The sequence below is a fragment of the Hemitrygon akajei genome, chromosome 10 (genome assembly GCF_048418815.1).
Source record: "Hemitrygon akajei chromosome 10, sHemAka1.3, whole genome shotgun sequence".
Classification (NCBI taxonomy): Eukaryota; Metazoa; Chordata; class Chondrichthyes; order Myliobatiformes; family Dasyatidae; genus Hemitrygon; species Hemitrygon akajei.
The window spans coordinates 97,630,079-97,651,073 of NC_133133.1; the positions used below are offsets into that span (position 1 = coordinate 97,630,079).

Sequence of the window (20,995 nt, forward strand, 5' to 3'; positions counted from 1 at the left end):
AGTTCCTACAGAATTTTGTGTATGTTGCTTGGATTTTCAGTATCTGCAGATTTTCTCTTGTTTGTGACTGAAAACCTGTTTCAGAATATTCCTGAGAAATTCTAGAAACATTCCTTAAATGTTTACTAACTTAATATTTAAAGATTTTAAGTCTCAGAAAGATTAGCAAATTATTTTATTGCAAAAACATATCAGAAATTAATTTTATATGAATAAACACTTACCCAAAGCTTATGGAAATTCCCTTCCATTCCACCTCAGTGGTAAAAAAAAGTTGTGCCTCCTGTTTACTGATGCACAGTTGTTCAGTGAGTTTGGAAGTTACATAGGAAGCAGCGAACTCTTGTGCTGAGATCTACAAAGAAGTATCAGTCAGATTGCAGCCTGTTTCCCACATCTGTCCACACATTCACAAAACTTGCTGAGAGCCACAAGGTAGTGATTTTGAAAGCTGGCCCATCAACTAACTTTTCAGAAATATCAGTTGACAACTTTTCCTTCTCTTTCTATCTGGCATTTTCCAGTCCGCAAACTATCAGCATCTACTTAAGTACATTTGAAGTAAATGTAGTATTTGAAGTGGATTTGTCAGAACTATTTGTAAAGATTGTGATTGTCACAAATAGCACAAGGTATTTAGAGATTAATTTTGTAAAATTAAAATTGTTACCAACAGCTAAATTTGCATCCTGTTTAATGAGACATACTCTGACCAAGGTTTATGTTGACTTTTGTCCTGCACTGATCTTCACCTGAGTTCTTGAATTATTCTTTACAAAACAAGTTGTATAAGTTGCATTCTTGTTTATTCTTCAATTTTCTTTAACAATGGCTAGTTTTAGGGGGAATTCCTTAAAGAATGACAAAGCAAATAATAAAATAAATTGCAGATAGCTCACTTTATGATAACAATGGTGAACAAAATCACTGTTTCTAATCATGTTTAAGAAAAATAAGCAATGAAAATCATTACCCAGATCTTTAATCCATAATTCGTGGATTGTAAAACATGACAGGAACAAGCCTTCAGCTTACGATATCTATGTTGATCATGATGCCAGTTTAAATTGCCTGCTCATGGTCTATATCTCTCAATTCCCTACCTGTTCATGTGCCTTTCTGATTGCCTTTTGCACATTCCCTGTAATATCTGCTTCCACCATCTTCCTTGGTAGCACATTTCAGGCACATCTGTAGCTGCGTAAAAATAACTTACCTTATAAATCTTTAAACTTACCACCACCACCACCACCTTAACTCCATGCTTTCTGATATTTGATATTTCCAAAAAAGATTCTGACTTTTTACCCTGCCTATGATTCTCATAAATTTATATACTTGTATCAGTTAGCTCCTTAGTCTCCAATTCTCTAGAGAAAACAGCTCAAACTCATCCAACTATTTATTCCTTTTACTAATACTATCTAATCCAGCATCATCTCAGTGAAACTTCTGTCCCTTCTCCAAGGCTGCCATGCTCTCCTGTACTGTAGTTACCAGAACTGCACAGAATATTGTAAACTTTGTCTTATCATTATTTAATATGGTTGCAACACGATTTTCTGACTTTTCTACTCAATGCTCCAACAAATGAAGGTAAGTTTGCAGTGCACTAGTTTTACCACCCCGTCTATCTGTGTTGCCATTTTAAAACTTCACAAGTATTGGGAAATCATGGACACATAAGATACATAAGAAATTTCATTTATTGGCACAACTTACTTAGTATTGATTAGCATTTGTTGGCTCTGATATAGATTGTTGTCTCACTTTGTTCTCATCAAAGAATTTCAAGCTTGGTTTCACAATATAACTTCTGCTGAGTGTGGTTATCTAAAGAACACCAGAAAAAAACAATAACTTATTATTTAAAATATATACCTCTACGTTAGATGGTAACATCAACAACTCTATATTGTTTTGCCATGTTCCTGTCACCTAATTATCAGTGCTGTTTCATTTTGACTGTTTTTCCAAGGCTTTGATTTTATACAAATTTGTTAACTGTGTGATCTTACAACTGTTGTGCCCAGATACAAATAATGGCTTGTTTAAGAGGTACATGAGTGACCAGTGAGCTCACCTTGGTTGATGATATTAGTCCATAGAGAAGCTCCTGCAGCTGTTGGTTCCAACAATCTTATTACCCCCTATTATCACCTTCTCTTTCACTCATTGTCCATTTTGCCTTTCTTTAAATGAATCATTGTTGTCTGCCATGGCCACTCCCTATATCAGTATGCTCCTTCTGGAGGACCAACGTTGGGACATACACTCAGAGGCCACTTTACTACATACCTCCTGTTCATGGTCTTCTGCTGCTGTAGTTCATCCACTTCAAGGTTCAACACATTCAGAGATGCTCTTTTGCACATCACTGTGGTAACATGTGGTTGTTTTGAGTTACAGTACTGTTGCCTTCCTGTCAGCTTGAACCAGTCTGTCCACCGTCCCCTAACCTCTCTCATTTTCACCCACAGAACTGCCACTCACTGGATGTTTCCTGTTTCTCACACCATTCTCTGTAAACCCTGGAGACTGTTCTGGCTGAAAATTCCAGGAGATCAGCAGTTTCTGAGATACTCAAACCACTCCACCTGGCACCAACAATCATCCCGTGATCAAAGTTACTTAGATCACATTTTTTGGATGTTTTGTCTGAACAGCAATTGAACCCCTTGACCATGTCTACATGTTTTTGTGCTTTGAATTGCTGCCACAAGATTGGCTGATTAGATATTTGTATTAATAATGTGGCCACTGAGGGTATGTAGTCTGCAAACCAAAGTCTCTTTATCTGAAGATGATTTGTGGACTGCCTTCAAGACAGTAAATCCAAGGAAAGCATCTGGTCTGATGTATTGAAGACCTGCGCCAAGCAACTGGCTGATATATTCACAGATATAGACAGACAGACATACTTTATTGATCCTGAGGGAAATTGGGTTTCGTTACAGTCGCACCAACCAAGAATAGTGTAGAAATATAGTAATATAAAACCATAAATAATTAAATAACAATAAGTAAATTATGCCAAGTGGAAATAAGTCCAGGACCAGCCTATTTGCCCAGGGTGTCTGACACTCCGAGGGAGGAGTTGTAAAATTTGATGGCCACAGGCAGGAATGACTTCCTATGACACTCAGTGTTGCATCTCGGTGGAATGAGTCCCTGGCTGAATGTACTTGAATCTTTCACTCTGGCAGTGAGTGGTACTCGCCTACTTCAAGCAGGTTTCAATTGTACTGGTGCCCAAGAAGAGCGTGGTAACCTGGCTAAATGATTATTGCCCAGTGGCACTTACATCCCCAGTGATTAAGTGTTTTGAGAGGCTGGTGTTGAAGCATATCAGCTCCTGTCCTGACTTACATACATCCATTCCAATTTGGCTACAGAAGCACAGATGTTATCTTGTTGGCTCTTCACACAATCCTGGAACATCTGGACAGAAATATGCATACATACATTAGGATGCTCTTTATTGATTACAGCTCACAATTTAACACCATCATCCCCTCAAAGCTAATCAGTAAATTCCAAGACCTGGGCCTCAACACCCCATTGTGCAATTAGATCCTGGATTTCCTCACTTGCAGACCCCAGTTAGTTCAGATTGGCAAAAACATCTCCTCTACAATCTCCATGATCTCCACAGGAGCACCACAGGGACGTGTACTCTGCCACCTGCTCTACTCGCTTTGCACCTATGACTGTGTGACTAAGTACAGCTCCAACACCATTTACAAGTTTGCTGAAGACACCACAGTTGTGGGCTGTATCAAAGGGGGTGATGAATCAGCATACAGGAGAGAGATTGAAAACTTGGCTGAGTGGTGTAATAACACCAATCTCTCACTCAGTGTCAATAAGACCAAGGGACTGACTGTAGACTTCAGGAGAGGGAAGCCACAGGTCCATGAGCCGGTAATCATCGGAGGATCAGAGGTGGAGAGAGTCAGTAACTTTAAACTTCCTGGTGTCACTATCTCAAAAATCCTGTCCTGGATCCATAATATAAATATTATTGTGAAGAAAGCATGACAGCAGTTCTACTTCCTCAGGAGTCTGGGGAGACTTGGCATGTCATCAAGAACCTTGGCAATCTTCTATAGATGTGTGGTGGAAAGTGTGCAGACTGGCTGCGTTATGGCCTGGTATGGGAACACCAATGCCTTTGAACAAAAAATCCCACAAAAGGTAATTGATTCAGCCTAGTGCATTGTGGGTAAAACCCTCACAACCACTGAACACATCTACATGAAACATTGCCATAGAAAAGCAGCATCCATCATCAAAGATCCTCACCGTCCAGGCCATGCTCTTTTCTCGCTACTGCTATCAGGTACAATGTACAACAGCCTCAGGACTCACACCGGGTTCAAGAACAGTTACTAAGCCTCAACCATCAGGTTCCTGAATGAAGGGGGATAGCTACACTCAATGAAGGACTTTCATAGTGTTATTTCATGCTTGTTATTTATTGCTATTTTATATCTGCATTTGCACGGTTTGTTTTCAGTTTATAGATCCTGTTTATAGTTACTGTTCTATACATTTGCTAAGTATGCCTGCATAAAAAGAACCCCAGGGTTGTATGTGGTGACATGTGTGTACTTCGAAAATAAATTTTACTTTGAAGTTCTTCATCTCAAAGTTCAAAGTAAATTTATTATCAAAGTACACACATGTCACCACATACAACCCTGGGAACACACACAAAATGCTGGTGGAATGCAGCAGGCCAGGCAGCATCTATAGGGAGAAGCGCTGTCGACATTTCGGGCCGAGACCCTTCGTCAGGACTAACTGAAAGGAAAGATAGTAAGAGATTTGTAAGTAGGAGGGGGAGGGGGAAATGCGAAATGATAGGAGAAGACAGGGTGGGGTGAAGCTGAGAGCCAGAACGGTGATTGGCAAAAGGGATACAGAGCTAGAGAAGGAAAAGGATCATGTGACGGGAGGCCTAGGGAGGAAGAAAGGGGGAGGGGAGCACCTGAGGGAGATGGAGAACAGGCAAAGTGATGGGCAGAGAGAGAGAAAATAACAAACAACTAAATATGTCAGGGATGGGGTAAGAAGGGGAGGAGGGGCATTAATGGAAGTTAGAGAAGTTCAATGTTCATGCCATCAGGTTGGAGGCTACCCAGCCGGTATATAAGGTGTTGTTCCTCCAACCTGAGTGTGGCTTCATCTTGACAGTAGAGGAGGCCATGGGATCTGAGGGAAAGGGGATCATCAGCTCCTAGGCCCTCAGAGGCTCCATCTTCCTCCTGCCCCAACCCTCCCCTCTCCACTGACACCATCATCCTCCCTCCCCCCTCTGATCCCATCCCTCATCCATGCCGGGTCTTTACCATTCTCTCCGACCTTCAACTCTCTGAGGCAGAGCGCTCTGTCCTCAGTAAGGGCCTCACCTTTGTCCCCCTTCGCCCACACCTCAGTGAATTCCACGTACGCCATGATGCCAAACTCTTCTTGTGCGGGCTCCGTCTCCGAGCTTACTTCTTTGGCAAGGACTCTCCTACTCCCACCGATAACCCTGCTCCTCTTCATGGACACCCCGCTCTGGTCTCTTGCCTGCTCTGGATCTCTTTATTGCTAATTGCCGACAGGACATCAACCGTCTCGATTTCACCACACCCTGTTCCAATTCCAACCTCACTCCTTCCGAACGCTCTGCTCTCCGCTCCCTCCGCACCAATCCCAACCTCACTGTAAAACCCGCTGATAAGGGGGGGAGCTGTTGAAGTCTGGTGTACTGACCTCTACCTGGCCGAGGCACAGTGACAACTCTCTGATACCTCCTCTTTTTTACCCCTTGATCATGACTCCACTAAGGAGCACTGGCTCCTATACCATCACCAACCTTATCAGCTCTGGGGATCTCCCATCCACTGCCACCAACCTCATAATTCCCACACCCCGCACTTCCCATTTCTACCTCCTACCCAAGATCCACAAACCTGCCTGTCCAGGTAGACCCATTGTCTCAGCTTGCTCCTGCCCCACCGAACTCATTTCTGCATACCTTGACACTTTTATCCCCCCTTGTTCAATCCCTTCCCACCTATGTTCGTGACACTTCTCACGCTTTGAATTTTTTCAATGATTTTACGTTCCCTGGACCCCACCGCCTTATTTTCACCATGGACATCTAGTCCCTATATACCTCCATCCCCCACCAGGAAGGTCTCAAAGCTCTCTGCTTCTTTTTGGATTCCAGACCTAACCAATTCCTCTCTACCACCAACCTCCTCCGTCTAGCAAAATTAGTTCTTACTCTCAATAATTTCTCCTTTGGCTCCTTCCACTTCCTCCAAACCAAGGGTGTAGCCATGGGCACCTGCATGGGTCCCAGCTATGCCTGCCTTTTTGTTGGCTTTGTGGAACAGTCCATGTTCCAAGCATATACGGGTATCCGTCCCCCTCTTTTCCTTCGCTACATTGACGACTGCATTGGCGCTACCTCCTGCACGCATGCTGAGCTCGTTGACTTCATTAACTTTGCCTCCAACTTTCACCCTGCCCTCAAATTTACCTGGTCTATTTCTGACACCTCCCTCCCCTTTCTTGATCTTTCTTTCTCCATCTCTGGAGATGGCTTATCTACTGATATCTACTATAAGCCTACAGACTCTCATAGCTACCTGGCCTATTCCTCTTCCCACCCTGTATCTTGCAAAAATGCTATCCCCTTCTCACAATTCCTCCGTCTCCGCCGCATCTGCTCTCAGGATGAGGCTTTTCATTCCAGGACGAAGGAGATGTCTTCCTTTTTTAAACAAAGGGGCTTCCTTTCTTCCACCATCAACTCTGCTCTCAAACGCATCTCTCTCATTTCCCACACATCTGCCCTTACCCCATCCGCCCACCAGCCCACTCGGGATAGAGTCCCCTTTGTCCTCACCTACCACCCCACCAGCCTCCGGATCCAACGTATAATTCTCCGTAACTTCCGCCACCTCCAACGGGACTACCAAGCACATCTTTCTCCCTCCCCTTTCCGCTTTCTGCAGGGATCACTCCCTATGCGACTCCCTTGTCCATTCATCCCCCCCATCCCTTCCCACCGATCTCTCTCCTGGCACTTATCCTTGCAAGCGGAACAAGTGCTACACCTGCCCTTACACTTCCTCCCTCACCACCATTCAGGGCAGTCCTTCCAGGTGAGGTGACACTTCACCTGTGAGTCGTCTGGTGTGGTATACTGCGTCCGGTGATCCCGGTGTGGCCTTTTATATACTGGTGAGACCCAGCACAGACTGGGAGACCGTTTCGCTGAACATCTATGCTCTATCCACCAGAGAAAGCAGGATCTCCCAGTGGTTACACATTTTAATTCCCATTCCCATTCTGATATGTCTATCCATGCCCTCCTCTACTGTCAAGATGAAGCCACACTCAGGTTGGAAGAACAACACCTTATATACCGGCTGGGTAGCCTCCAACCTGAAGGCATAAACATTGACTTCTCTAACTTCTGTTAATGCCCCTCCTCCCCTTCTTACCCCATCCCTGATATATTTAGTTTTTTTTCCCTTCCCCTTTTTTTTCTTTCTTTCTCTGCCCATCACTCTGCCTGTTCTCCATCTCCCTCTGGTGCTCCCCTCCCTCTTTCTTTCTCCCTAGGCCTTCCGTCCCATGATCCTTTCCCTTCTCTAGCTCTGTATCCCTTTTGCCAATCACAGTTCTGGCTCTCAGCTTCACCCCACCCTGTCTTCTCCTATCATTTTGCATTTTCCCCTCCCCCCCCTACTTTCAAATCTCTTACTATCTTTCCTTTCAGTTAGTCCTGACGAAGGGTTTCGGCCCGAAACATCGACAGCGCTTCTCCCTATAGATGCTGCTTGGCCTGCTGCGTTCCACCATCACTTTGTGTGTGTTGCTTGAATTTCCAGCATCTGCAGATTTCCTCGTGTATACAACTCTGGGGTTCTTTATCTTTCAGGAATTCTCAATAAATCCTATAGCCATAATAGAATCAGTACTCAATAGGGCGGACAAACAGTGTGTAAAAATCATCAAACTGCAAATACAAATAAACAAACAAAGAAATAAATAAATAAACAATCAACAAATATTGAGAACATGAGATGAATCTATGGTCCTTAAAAATAGGTCCATAGATTCTGGGAACATTTCAGTGATGAAGTGAAGTTGAGTGAAGTTATTCCCTTTGGTTTAAGAACCTGATGGTAGTGGGGTTCCTGAACCCAGTGGTGAGAGTCCTGAGGCTCCTGTACACTCTTCCTGATGGCAGCAGTGAGAAGAGAGCATATTCTGGTGGTGGGGGTCACTGATGATGGATGCTGCTTTCCTCAGACAATGTTTCACGTAGATGTGCTCAATGGTGGGAGGCTTTACCTGAGATGGACAGAGGTGTATCCATACTTCTTGTAGGATTTTCCATTCAAGGTCATTGGTGTTTCCAAACCAGGCTGTGATGCAGCCAGTCAATATACTCTCCACCACACATTTATAGAAATTTGTCAAAGTTTTAGATGTCATGCCAAATCTTCGCACTCCAAAGGAAGTAGAGATGCTGCTATGCTTTCTTCGTAATTGCACTGAGTCCATGGCAGGTCCTCCAAAATAATCACACCAAGGAATTTGAAGTTACTGACCCTCTCCACCTCAGAACTTCCGATCAGGACTGGCTCATGGACCTCTGGTTTTTTTACTCCTGAAGCCAATAATCAGCTCCTTCGTCTTGCTGACACTGAGTGAGAGGTTGTAGTTTTGGCACCACTCAGCCAGATTTTCAATCTCGCTCCTATATGCTGATTCGTCACCAGCTTTGATTCAGCCTAAGACAGTGGTGTTGACAGAGAACTTGAATATGACATTGGAGCTATACTTAGCCACACAGTCATAAATGTAAAGTGAGTAGAGCAGGGGGCTGAGTATACAGTCCTATGGTGTACCTGTGCTGGTGGAAATTGTGGAGGAGATGTTGTTGCCAATCCGAACTGACAGGGGTCTGAAAGTGAGGAGATCGAGGATCCAAATGAACAATGGGGTGTTGAGGCCAAGGTCTTGAAGCTTAAAGAGCATCCTGATATATGCATCTTTGCTGTCCAGATGTTCCAGGGTTGAGTAAAGAGCCAGTGAGATGGCATCTGCTGTGGACCTGTTGTTCTGGTAGGTAAATTGGAGTGGATCCAAAATCACATCTCAGGAGTTGATATGTCTCACCATCAACCTCTCCAAACACTTCATCACGGTGGCTGTAAGTGCTTTTGGACAATAGTCTTTAAGGCAAGCTAACACATTTGTCTTGGGCACCGGTATAATTGAAGCCTGTACTTCGTCTGCTGAGGAGAGAGGCTAAAGATCTCAGTAAACTCTCTAGCCAGTTGGTCATCATAGGTGTCCAGCTGATATACTACTTTGTAGAATGAGGCATTGTTATCTCTCCATTGCTGATGCCACATATGGCGAGAATATCCAGCATTTCCTGTTTGACTCTTCACTACTCTGCCAATCTCTCTCTACCTGTTCTAACTATTGTGTACTGTATGTATCATTTTAAATGAGGAATCAGATGCCTCTTTATCCTCACTACTCCAAGGAGAGCATCATCTGCATCTCCAGTCAATTTAAAGCCGCCCATCCCTGAGATCAATTTGGGAAATCCCTTCTATACCATGTCTAAAGCCTTTGCATTTGTTTTGAAAGTGCAGAACTCACAAGTAGAATAGTTTTAGTTGAACCAGTGTCTTAAAAGGCCTGATTATAATTTCCTTACCCTTAGCTTAGTGCCTTTATGTATAACTCTACAGGTCCTATATGCCTTTAAAATCAGCTTTTCCACCTCCCAACAAATTACATTGATATCCTCCAATCCCTTTCCTACCATTTTTTCTGTAATTATGTCTCCTCAGTCTATTCTCTCACTTTGGTAGACAAAGTAACATACCATTTCTATGTCAATTTGCACTTGACATCAATTACTGACCTCACAATTCAACACATAAAGCTAATTCACTAATCAGCTTCTTCCGTTATTAGTCAACATTGGGCATGTTCACTGATGACTGCACAATGCTCAATACCACTTGCAACTACTCAGCAAGACGAGCAAGTTCAGATCTGCACACAGCAAGATCTACACATCATTTAGGCATGGCCTGAGAATTAACAACTCAAGACTGTCATGCAATGATTATGTCCCTTAAGAGAGAATTTAAACACCCACTCTTGACATTTAAGGGCATTATCATCACAAAGCTACAAGCAGAGGCTGCCTATCTTGAATCAAATCACTCACGTCCTGCCAACCCAGATCGCTTTTGTCATATACAAGGCACAAGTGTGGAGTGTGGCCAAATACTCTGCTATTGCTGAGTGATTGATTGATTGATAGCCCATCAACCACCATCCATTCCCTCCATCATTGACAGAAAGCAACAGCAAATGTGTACTTACTCACAAATTACACTGCAGTTCCTCACCAATGCTACCCTGAGGTACCTCCCAAATTTGTAACCTCCAGCACCAAGGAGAAGAATAGCAGAGACACGGAAATGTCACCCCTGCAGTTTATCCTTCAAGTCACACGTTTTCACACAAAGTTCAAAGGAGGTGTACAGGGCAAGTGTGTTTTTTTTCACACCGAGAGTGGTAGGTACCTGGAATACATTACCAGGGCTGGTGGTGGAGCAGATACAATAGAAACATTTAACAAGCTCAGAGATAGGCTAATGAGTTGACAATCAACGTCAGAGCTGTGTAAAGAGTTACCTTTTAATCAGATTTCAAAGGCAGAGTTTTGCTGCAGTTTCTGCAGGTGAACAATTCAAGTGCAAATGGAGTGGCCATTCTTTGCTCGGCCATTTACTTGTTTACAGTGGCTTTGGCTCATCAGGTTTGGGTGAGATACACTGTCCTCTCTCTTTCTCTGTAAGTCACTCTCTCTCTGTCCCTATTTGTTTATTCCTCATGTTTGGACATGGTAGATTACTGAGAACGTCTCTGGGGGCAGTGGTCTGTACTGCGTGTGGGATGTGGGGAAGTCTGGGAGATGTCTAGTCTCCCAGATAAACACATCTGCATCATATGCACCAAGTTGCAGCTCCTGAGAGAACGTGTTAAGGAACTGGAGCTGCAGCTCGATGATCTTCAACTCATACAGGAGAATGAGGAGGTGACAGACAGGAGTTATAAGAAAGTGGTTACCCCGAGGTTGCAGGACACAGGTAACTGGGTGACCGTCAGCAGAAGGAGGGGAAATGCACAACCAGTGCAGAGTACACCTATGGCCATTCCACGCAATAATAATTATACAACTTCAGATACTATTGAGGGGGACGACCTACTGGGGGGAGCCATGGGGACTGGGTCTCTGGCACTGAATCTGGTGCTGTGGCTCAGAAGAGCAGAGAGGTGAAAAGGACTGTGGTGTTGATAGGAGATTCCCTAGTCAGAGGAACAGAGATGAGATTTTGTGGATGAGATGGAGACAACTGAATGGTATGTTGCCTCCCTGGTGCCAGGATCAGGGATGTCTCAGATCGTGTCCATGCATTCTTAAGGGGAAGAGTGAGCAGCCAGAAGTCTTGATACATACTGGAATGAACAGCAAAGGTAGACAAGGTGAGAGGTCCTGAAGAGAGATTTTAGGGAGCTAGGTAGAAAGCTGAGAAACAGGACCTCCAGGATTGTAATCCCAAGATTGCTGCCTGTGTCATGTGCCAGTGAGGGTGAGAATTGGATGATTTGGCAGGTGAATGTGTGGCTGAGGAACTGGTGCAGGAAGCAGGGGTTCAGATTTATGAATCATTGGGACCTCTTCTCAGGAAGGTATGACCTGTACAAAAGGGATGGGTTACACCTGAACCAGAGGGAGTCAAATATCCTTGCAGGAAGGTTGTCAGGAGTTCAGGTAGGTTTAAACAAATTTGACAGTGGGTTGGGAACAGGAATGATAGAGCTGAAAATGAGGGTGTTGGTTTACAGAGGCAATGTGTAATGAGACTCCTAGGGCAAGGAGATGCTGTTGATGGGGCATAATTACAGTCAACAGCATGAGTTGCAATGTAAAAGGTGACAAAATTGAAAAGGATAAAAACATGACTGAAGGTGTTGCAACTGAATGTGCACAGTATACGGAATAAGGTCGATGAACTTGTAGCACAGTTGCAGATTGGCAAGTATGATGTTGTAGGCATCACTGAATCATGACTGAAAAAAATATTATAGCTGGGAACTTAATGACCGAGGATACACATTGTATCGAAAGGACAGGCAGAAAGGCAGAGGGGGCAGCATTGCTCAGTTGGTAAAAAATGAAATTAAATCATTAGAAAGAGGTGACATCAGGTTGGAAGGTGGTGAATCATTGTGGATAGAACTAGGAAACTGCAAGGGTTAAAAGACCCCGATGGGAGTTTCATAGAGACCCCCAAACAGTGAGGATGTAGCCTACAAATTACAATGGGAGATAGAAAATGCATGGTAAAAGAGCAATGTCATGAGGGATTCAATAAGCAGATAAGTTGGGAAAATCTGGTTGGTGCTGGATTCCAAGAGGGAGAATTTCTAGAATGTCTATGAGATGGCTTTTCAGAGCAGCTTGTGGCTGAGTCCACTAGGGGATCAGGTATTCAGGATTGGGTTTTGTGCAATGAACCAGAATTGATTAGAGAGTTTAAGGTAAAAGTAGCCTGAGGGGAAAGCGATCATAATATGTTTGGATTCACCCTGCAATTTGAGAAGGAGAAGCTAAAGTCAGATTTATCAGAGTCACAGTGGAGTATTAGGATGAAGCTTAGGAGGACGATGGCACCTAATGGCAACTACTTTGTTTGCATCTTTGGAAACAGCTCTATTTCTATCTTTGATAACTCTATTTTTTTCCTTTTCAAGTGTAACGATCACGCGATCGGCTGCTGTATGTCTAGAGGAGAATTCATCCACCCGCCAAACCGCGTCTCCTGTATACGTGGATGCTGTGAAATGCACACTAATACAAACTCGCACACACAATATCAAGCGCACACCATGTACGTTTACAGAATACACTTTATAAATCTTACTAAGTGATAAAAAGTGATACAATATATATGAAAGAAAAGAAAGGAAAGAAAAGGTGCCAGAACATGTCAGGGTTCAGTCAAATAGTGTACAATCATTGGAACTCAACCATCAAAGTCTTCGGTCCACTATTCGATCTTCTCCGACCTCCATGACCCGCGCCTGGGACCGACCTTGGTGGTCAACCAGAGCGCATCCAGCACCGTCCGCCTTCCTCGTGATCACCTCTCCAACTCCCCAAAAGCTCGCGCAACAACGGCTTACAGACCCACAAGAAAGAATAACATCTATTCCAATTGGTTAACAAATGAATACAATTCTCATTATCAGTAATTATAACCAAAACAATCTGCGAGAGAAAGCACTCTCTCACCAGTTACCATAACAAAGAAGTATTCCTACTTTTACTTAACAAAGAAGCCATTTTGATTAACATACGCAGTAACATAAGAAATTCTTTACATTCTCCCCCCACCAACAAAAGTCATGCCCTCATGACATTAACAGAGTTCCCCAATGCTTCTTGCAAAACACAAAACCCAACCCAGGTGCAGAAAGCAGTGACATAACTTCCCAGGGCGGTAGAGATCACACTCGGTTCTCCCAGCGCTACATATGTCAATCACTCCAGGGGATGCCTACTTCTCTGAGACCTCCGTACCTCCTCTGCCGACCCTTCCGCCTCTGACACCATGGGGGACACCGCAGGTCTACCTGTCAGACCCTCACCCTCTCCCTCACTGGGATCCCTCTTCACCTGAGAACCCTCTGTCTTGTGTTCGGGTTCCACCCTCTCTCCCCCCGATGCCGGCTGCATCTCAGTCTGCCTATCCTCAGTCTGCCCCTCCTCAGTCTGCCCCTCAACACACTCCCTCCGCTCACCTAACTCAGTGGGGGAAGGGCCAGGAGCCTCTTCTTCCGGTACTGGGGAATTAGCGAACGGAAACAGGGGCCACACATCTGCATCATCGTCTTCCGAAGCAGTATCCCTTTCCGGGGTGAGAACCGGCCCCGTCTCTTCCGCAGCGGGCTCTTCCCTCGCCCCGCGCCCTCACAGAGTCCTCATGCTAGGCGTAACCTCCCACTCAGACTCTTTATCCAGCTGCACTTCTTGACCCGGGGCAACAGGTGGTTCCGATGGAGTACCTTGACAGGCCACTTCCCATCCTTGGGTTTCACCTGGTAAACAGGTAGATTCAGCATCTGGCAGTCTACCACATAGGGGGTGGCCGACCAGTGATCCGCCAACTTGTGCTTACCAGGTAGTCCTAAATTCCGTATAAGGATCCAGTTTCCCGACAATAGTTGGGCGAACTTCACTTTCTGATCATACCTCCTCTTATTCCTCTGATTCTGCGTGGTGGCCGCCACCTCAGCCAACTCATACACCCTTTTCAACTCTCACCTCATATCGGACACATACTTCAGATAGTGCTTCGAAAGTAATTCACCTGCCTCAGTCCCAAAACACAAGTCAATGGGCAACCTCGCTTCCCGCCTGAACATCAGATAATAAGGCGAGTACCCTGTAGCGTCATTGTGAGTACAATTGTAACAGTGAACCAAATAGATAGATAGATAGATAGATACTTTATTCATCCCCATGGGGAAATTCAACATTTTTTCCAATGTCCCATACACTTGTTGTAGCAAAACTAATTACATACAATACTTAACAGTAAAAAATATGATATGCATCTAAATCATTATCTCAAAAAGCATTAATAATAGCTTTTAAAAAGTTCTTAAGTCCTGGCGGTTGAATTGTAAAGCCTAATGGCATTGGGGAGTATTGACCTCTTCATCCTGTCTGAGGAGCATTGCATCGATAGTAACCTGTCGCTGAAACTGCTTCTCTGTCTCTGGATGGTGCTATGTAGAGGATGTTCAGAGTTTTCCATAATTGACCGTAGCCTACTCAGCGCCCTTCGCTCAGCTACCGATGTTAAACTCTCCAGTACTTTGCCCACGACAGAGCCCGCCTTCCTTACCAGCTTATTAAGACATGAGGCGTCCCTCTTCTTAATGCTTCCTCCCCAACACGCCACCACAAAGAAGAGGGCGCTCTCCACAACTGACCTATAGAACATCTTCAGCATCTCACTACAGACATTGAATGACGCCAACCTTCTAAGGAAGTACAGTTGACTCTGTGCCTTCCTGCACAAGGCATCTGTGTTGGCAGTCCAGTCTAGCTTCTCGTCTAACTGTACTCCCAGATACTTGTAGGTCTTAACCTGCTCCACACATTCTCCATTAATGATCACTGGCTCCATATGAGGCCTAGATCTCCTAAAGTGCCCAATGCCCAATGCCCAATGTGTCGACTCTACTTACTTTTCTGACCAATCTCCAGCGTCCTCAGCATATCCAACAGTGTCCGGTTAAATCTCTCGAGCTGAGGATCACCCTGCGGGTGATAGGGGGTGGTCCTGGATTTCTCAACCCCAAGCATACCCAGTAATTCATGGATAAGCTGGCTCTCGAAGTCCCATCCCTGATCACTATGGGTCCACCTGGGAAGGCCATAATGAACAAAGTACTTCTCCCATAACACCTTCGCCACTGTAGTCTCTTTCTGATCCTTAGTGAGAAACGCCTGAGCATATCGCGTGTAGTGATCCGTGATGACTAAGGCATTCGCGGTGTTGCTGGTATCTGGCTCAATAGACAGGAATTCCATACACACCAGGTCCAGGGGTCCCGCACTCTGCAAGTGAGACAAAGGGGCCGCCTGCACAGTCAGGGTCTTCCTCCTGCTGCAACCACTGCACTTCTTACAGTATTCTTCAACCTCCCCCCTCATCCGGGGCCAGTAGAACCGGTCCTTGAGTAATCCATAGGCCTTTTCCACCCCCGAGTGTCCGGAATCATCATGCAGTGCCTGGAGCACAGTCTTCCGGTACTTCTCAGGCATGACCAGCTGCCAACGCTGGGGGTGGTCCGGGGGTGACGTGACCCAGTACAAGACTTGGTTCTTTAACTTTAACCGAGGCCATTCCTTCAATAACAGAGGCACTGAAGCGTGTTTCGTCTTCTCTGCCCACATCACATCCCCCTTCTCCACCGCACTCCACACAGTGCCAATGCCCGGGTCATTTCGCTGAGCAGCTGCCACTTCCCCCGGACTTAGTTCCGGCAACTGTTTAGTCTTCAGTGCAGTCAGCTCACAGTAAACCTGGGGCAGGGTGTCATCAGAAGCCCCCAATGGGTCCACTACTCGCTCTAGCCTCCCCTTTCCCTCAGCCTTCAAGGTGATAGCAAACTGACACATGGTTTTCACTCCAGGGGCAGGAATGCTCTCCCACTCTTTGTCTGTCTCCGGTTCCCCATGCTCCCGATGTGACAAAGCATCCGTATCGACATTCCTGCTTCCCGGCCGGTACTTCAGGCTGAAATCATATACCGACAAAGCTGCCAACCACCGATGGCCTGTGGCATCCAGTTTCGCTGAAGTCAGGATATAAGTGAGAGGATTGTTATCTGTTCTCACCTCAAACTTGGCCCCGTATAGGTAGTCACTCAACTTGTCCACCACCGCCCACTTCAGCACCAGGAACTCCAACTTGTGAGTGGGATAGTTTCTCTCAGATGGCGACAAACTTAGGCTGACAAACACCACCGGTCTCAATGCGTTGCCCTGATCCTGGAACAGGACAGCCCCTAGACCCTCTTGGCTGACATCAGTGTGCAGCACATACGGCTTCCGGGGATTGGCAAAAACCAACACCGGGACCTGGGTCAACGCCCTCTTCAGAGATTGGAACGCTTCCTCACATTGATCATCCCATCTCGATCCAAAAGGCTCCGCTGGGTTCCAGTATCCTCCTGCTTCCTGCCCTCGGTCCCCCTTCCTTTTCTTCCCCACAGGTGGATAGCCACACAATGGCTGGTTCAACAGGTGTCTCATTTTAGTGTATCCTTTCATAAATCGCCGGTAATACCCACAGAACCCCAAAAACGTGTGTAGGGCGCTCACCTTCTGGGGTCTCAGCCAGGTTGTCACTGTGTCTAACTTAGCCGGATCCGTAGCCACTCCCTCTCATGAAATTATGTAGCCAACATAGCTGAATGGCGGCTTACAGAACTGGCATTTGTGCAGGGAAAGTTTCAACCCTTCCTCCTTAAGCCAGGTTAACACCTTCAGCAGCCTCTCCTCATGTTCCTCCAAAGTAGATCCAAACACTATCAGATCATCCAGATACACCAACACCTTGAGCAGGTTCATATCCCCCACAGTCCTCTCCATGAGCCTCTGGAAGGTGGCTGAGGCCCCGATATGCCTTGGGGCATTCGTTCGAACTGAAAGAACCCCAGTGGGCAGATAAAGGCCGTCTTCTCTTTATCAGCCTCACTCATCGGGATCTGGTAATATCCACTCCTCAAGTCCAGAACTCTGAACCACTTTGCTCCACTCAGACAGGCCAGCACGTCTTCGACCCTCGGGACGGTATACTGGTCAGGGACAGTGCGCCGGTTCAGAGTCCTATAGTCCACACACGTGTGTACCCTTCCGTTCTTCTTCCGGGCCACTACTATTGGGGACACATGGGGGCTTTGGGACTCAGTGATGATTCCAGCTTCCTTCAACTTGCACATGTGCTGCCGCACGTCTTCCACATCTGCAGGGGCCAGTTGCCGTGACCTCTCTCTGAACGGGGTGTCCTCAGTCACTCGGATGGTATGGCGAGTGCTCTTGGAGCAGCCCACATCAAACTCACCAAGAGAAACGACATCTTCTAGTTTCAACATCTTCTCCACCAGCCTGTGTTTCCACTCCAGTGACACATGAGAATCCCCAAAGTTAAAAGCCACAGCGGTCAGCTTTCCTCTGTTTACCAATCCTTCCCTCATAGCAGGCCTCACAGGGGCGCTAGACATTACCGTCACCGGGAACAAATGCGCCAACCGCATCCCTCTCTTAAAGGTGATCTCTCTCTCCGTAGTGTTCCTGACACTCACGACTATCGGCCTCGCATGTACCACCACTGGCCTCTGCACTTCGGGCCTCACCAGCACCCCCGCTGGAAATCGTGTCTCCCCCTCGAGATCTTCCTACTAACAGGGCTTCGCCCGTCGACACTCCAGGGAATCTGGAGGTCCCTATCACTAGTGCCACCTCCCCTTGTTTGCACTCAGGATCCAGCCCTTGGGTCACCCACTTCTTTGAACACTGCCTGAAACACTGAGACCCAAGAGGGTCTCCAGAAAGTTCTCTCCCGCCTTCTCCTTACAGGCTCCCAGGAGCCGTCGCACAAGGGGGGAGTTAGTCCCCACCAGAAGGGCAGCACCACCTGTTTCCATCGGGTCCGGACAAACCAACACCAACGTCTCAATAGCTTCAGACACTCCCACATCACCCTCCGAGAATTCCAATCTCACTGACAGGTACCCATCGTACGGATAATCACCCTCACTTATCCAAATCTCACCCAAATCTCCAGGGCGTCAAATGATGTTACTGGCAAGTGCTTTAGATATTTGTCGTAGAACGACCGGTACAATAAGGTAACCTGCGATCCTGTATCGAGGATGGCTTTTACATGAACTCTGTCTATCCGTAGGCACACACTGGAACGGGGTCCCACCAGCCCAGCCGGAATAAAGGCTTGGGCTTTCAGTGGTCCCCTGGCTGATTTCTGGGATCGTGTTCCTCCACAGACTCCAGTCTGTTCCCTCACTGAGTCTCTCCCAAGTTTCCCTACACCTCTCCCTTCTTAGTCGCCCGGGGGCTTGCCCTCCATGGGGTGCCTTGTCTCTCACAATCCCTCCAAAAGTGTCCCTCTTCCCCACAGCTGTAGCACACCCTTGGCCACTCACATTCCCACTGGAAATGCTCCTCTTTCCTACAGATATAGCACCTGCTACCCACTGCCCCTCCTCTCCCGGGACTCCCGCCACTCCCAGCCCACTACTCTCCCTGTCCATCCCCTCAAACGGGGGGGTCCCTACTCCCCTGGAACCCCTTGGGTTTCTCAGTCCTCAACCCAGCCTCCACTTTCTGTACTGCTGAGGATCACTCCTGGCGGCCCGAGCCCCTTTCTCGGCCCAACGCGCTCTCTTCCTCCCACACCTCTCTAATCAGCTACCTGAATGATGGACAGGGGCTCTTTTTATAGGACAGTCGGAGACTCCATGCCACCTTGTCCTCCTCCAGGGAACCACTAAATATCTGACTCATCCTCAGCCTTGCCACTTCGTGTGCCTTCACTACCCCCTGGCGCCGCAACCCAGTAAGCATTCTCTCCGGCCGAAATATGTATTCTGAGAGCTTTTCCCCTCTCTCTTGCTCCATGTGGTGAAACTCTGCTAAAAGCAGACAGGGATACCCTGACATCCCAAACGCTCCCTCCAAAACTTGTAAATACTCCTCCAATGAAGCCAAGGGCTGTTCAGCTTTCAGCTCCTGGACGACTCTGGCCGCCCCGCCCCTCAAACTGCCCAACAATCGCTGTCTCTTTTCCTCATCTGAGCCTGGCCATGCCTCTAACAACAGGGACGTGTTTTCGATCCAGTTATCATAGCCAACCTCCCCGTCCCCAGTAGGCGTGGCTCCTGAGAAAACCCCCAGCTTCGGCCGTGGCCTCTCGGCCCCTCTCACCAGGGAGTTAAGGGCGGCTGCCAGCTCAGAGGCCTCCCCTCCAGCTGGGGGGTCGGGCCTGGCCAAGCCTTCCCACTCCGACTCCCCCTTACTGGTGACTGGCACCTCCCCAGGGTCACATCTAGCTCCTCCTTTGGTGTCTCCTCACCTTCGTCCTCCGGGAGGGTGTGGAGGCCCCACGGCCCCGCCTTCCCCTGGACACTGACCATCGCTGGCAGTTCCAACGTCATGAGGTCAGCACTCATACGAACCAACACCCAGCTAGCCTCCACCTCTTTACCAAACCTTCTAACCACCAGTTCTATCTGCCCCATACCTTTGACCAAACTCAACCCCCGCACTAACACACCTTCCGAAATGCGGAAATCCACCCCGCTTAACACGCACGCATAATTCACCGGTACATCCTCTAACTTGCACCAGTTTACAATCTTATCTCGATCTATCTCCGCACTACTGAACGTGCGCGATTTACACAGCTTACCGAAAATTCAATCCGGGGCGAGCACCCCACAAATGTAATGCTCATGGGATCGGCTGGTGTACGTCTAGGGGAAGATTCGTCCTCCCGCCAAACCGCGCCTCCCGTATATGTGGATGCTGTGAAATGCACACTAATACAAACTCGCACACCAATATCAAACCGCACACCATGCACGTTTACACAATACACTTTATAAATCTTACTAGAACTAAGTGATTAATAGCGATACAATATATATGAAAGAAAAGAAAGGAAAGAAAAGGTGCCAGAACTTGTCAGGGTTCAGTCAATTAGTGCATAATCGTTGGAGCTCAACCATCAAAGTCTTCGGTCCACTATTTGATCTTCTCCGACCTCCACGATCCGCGCCTGGGACCAACCTCGGTGATCGACCAGAGTGCATCCAGCACCATCCGCCCTTCCTCGCGATCTCCCCTCTAACTCCCAAAAGTCCGTGCAACGACAGTTCATAGACCCACAAGAAAGAATAACATCTATCCCAATTGCTTAACAAATGAATACAATTCTCATTATCAATAATTATAACCCAAACAATCTGCGACAGAAAGCACTCTCTCACCAGTTACCATAACAAAGAAGTATTCCTACTTTTACTTAACCAAGAAGCCATTTTGATTAACATACGCAGTAACATAAGAAACCCCTTACACAAGGTTCTTTTGAAGACCCTGACCAGGAGTTACACTCTGACTTCAGTTCCTTGCGGAAATGGGACCTGCTCTCAGGGCCTCAAGACCGGCCACGATATCGAAAACGATATGCCAAGGATGTGGCTTGGAAGACTAGTGGGCCTTCAGGGTGTTGGATTTTCATGGCCCTGGAGACGGGTGGATTCCAGTTCAGTGCTGCCACCT

General features: G+C 46.7%; 2 protein-coding genes across 3 annotated transcripts in view; both read right to left on the reverse strand.

Moving 5' to 3' along the window:
* LOC140734552 (probable G-protein coupled receptor 174) overlaps positions 1-20,995 on the reverse strand; it is a 245,617-nt gene that overhangs the window by 84,531 nt on the left and 140,091 nt on the right. For both annotated transcript variants that reach the window (XM_073058677.1, XM_073058678.1), the window contains exons 2-3: positions 1,723-1,833; positions 225-355 (exon numbers count right to left, since the gene is read on the reverse strand). The gene's annotated coding sequence lies outside the window, so the exon portion shown is untranslated. The remainder of the gene's footprint in view (positions 1-224; positions 356-1,722; positions 1,834-20,995) is intronic.
* LOC140734007 (modulator of apoptosis 1-like) lies at positions 19,121-19,950 on the reverse strand. Its single transcript, XM_073057586.1, has 2 exons — positions 19,785-19,950; positions 19,121-19,680 (listed from the first exon to the last, which is right to left on the reverse strand). The coding sequence occupies exons 1-2, from the start codon at positions 19,948-19,950 to the stop codon at positions 19,121-19,123; spliced, it is 726 nt and encodes a 241-aa protein (XP_072913687.1).

Excerpts from the sequence above, each read along its gene's own strand:
- LOC140734007 (XM_073057586.1), bottom strand. The coding sequence starts at position 19,950 with ATGGGGCAGATAGAACTGGTGGTTAGAAGGTTTGGTAAAGAGGTGGAG. Across the intron at positions 19,681-19,784 it reads CACCCTCCCGGAGGACGAAG|CTGGAGGGGAGGCCTCTGAG; the intron begins GTGAGGAGACAC and ends CCGACCCCCCAG.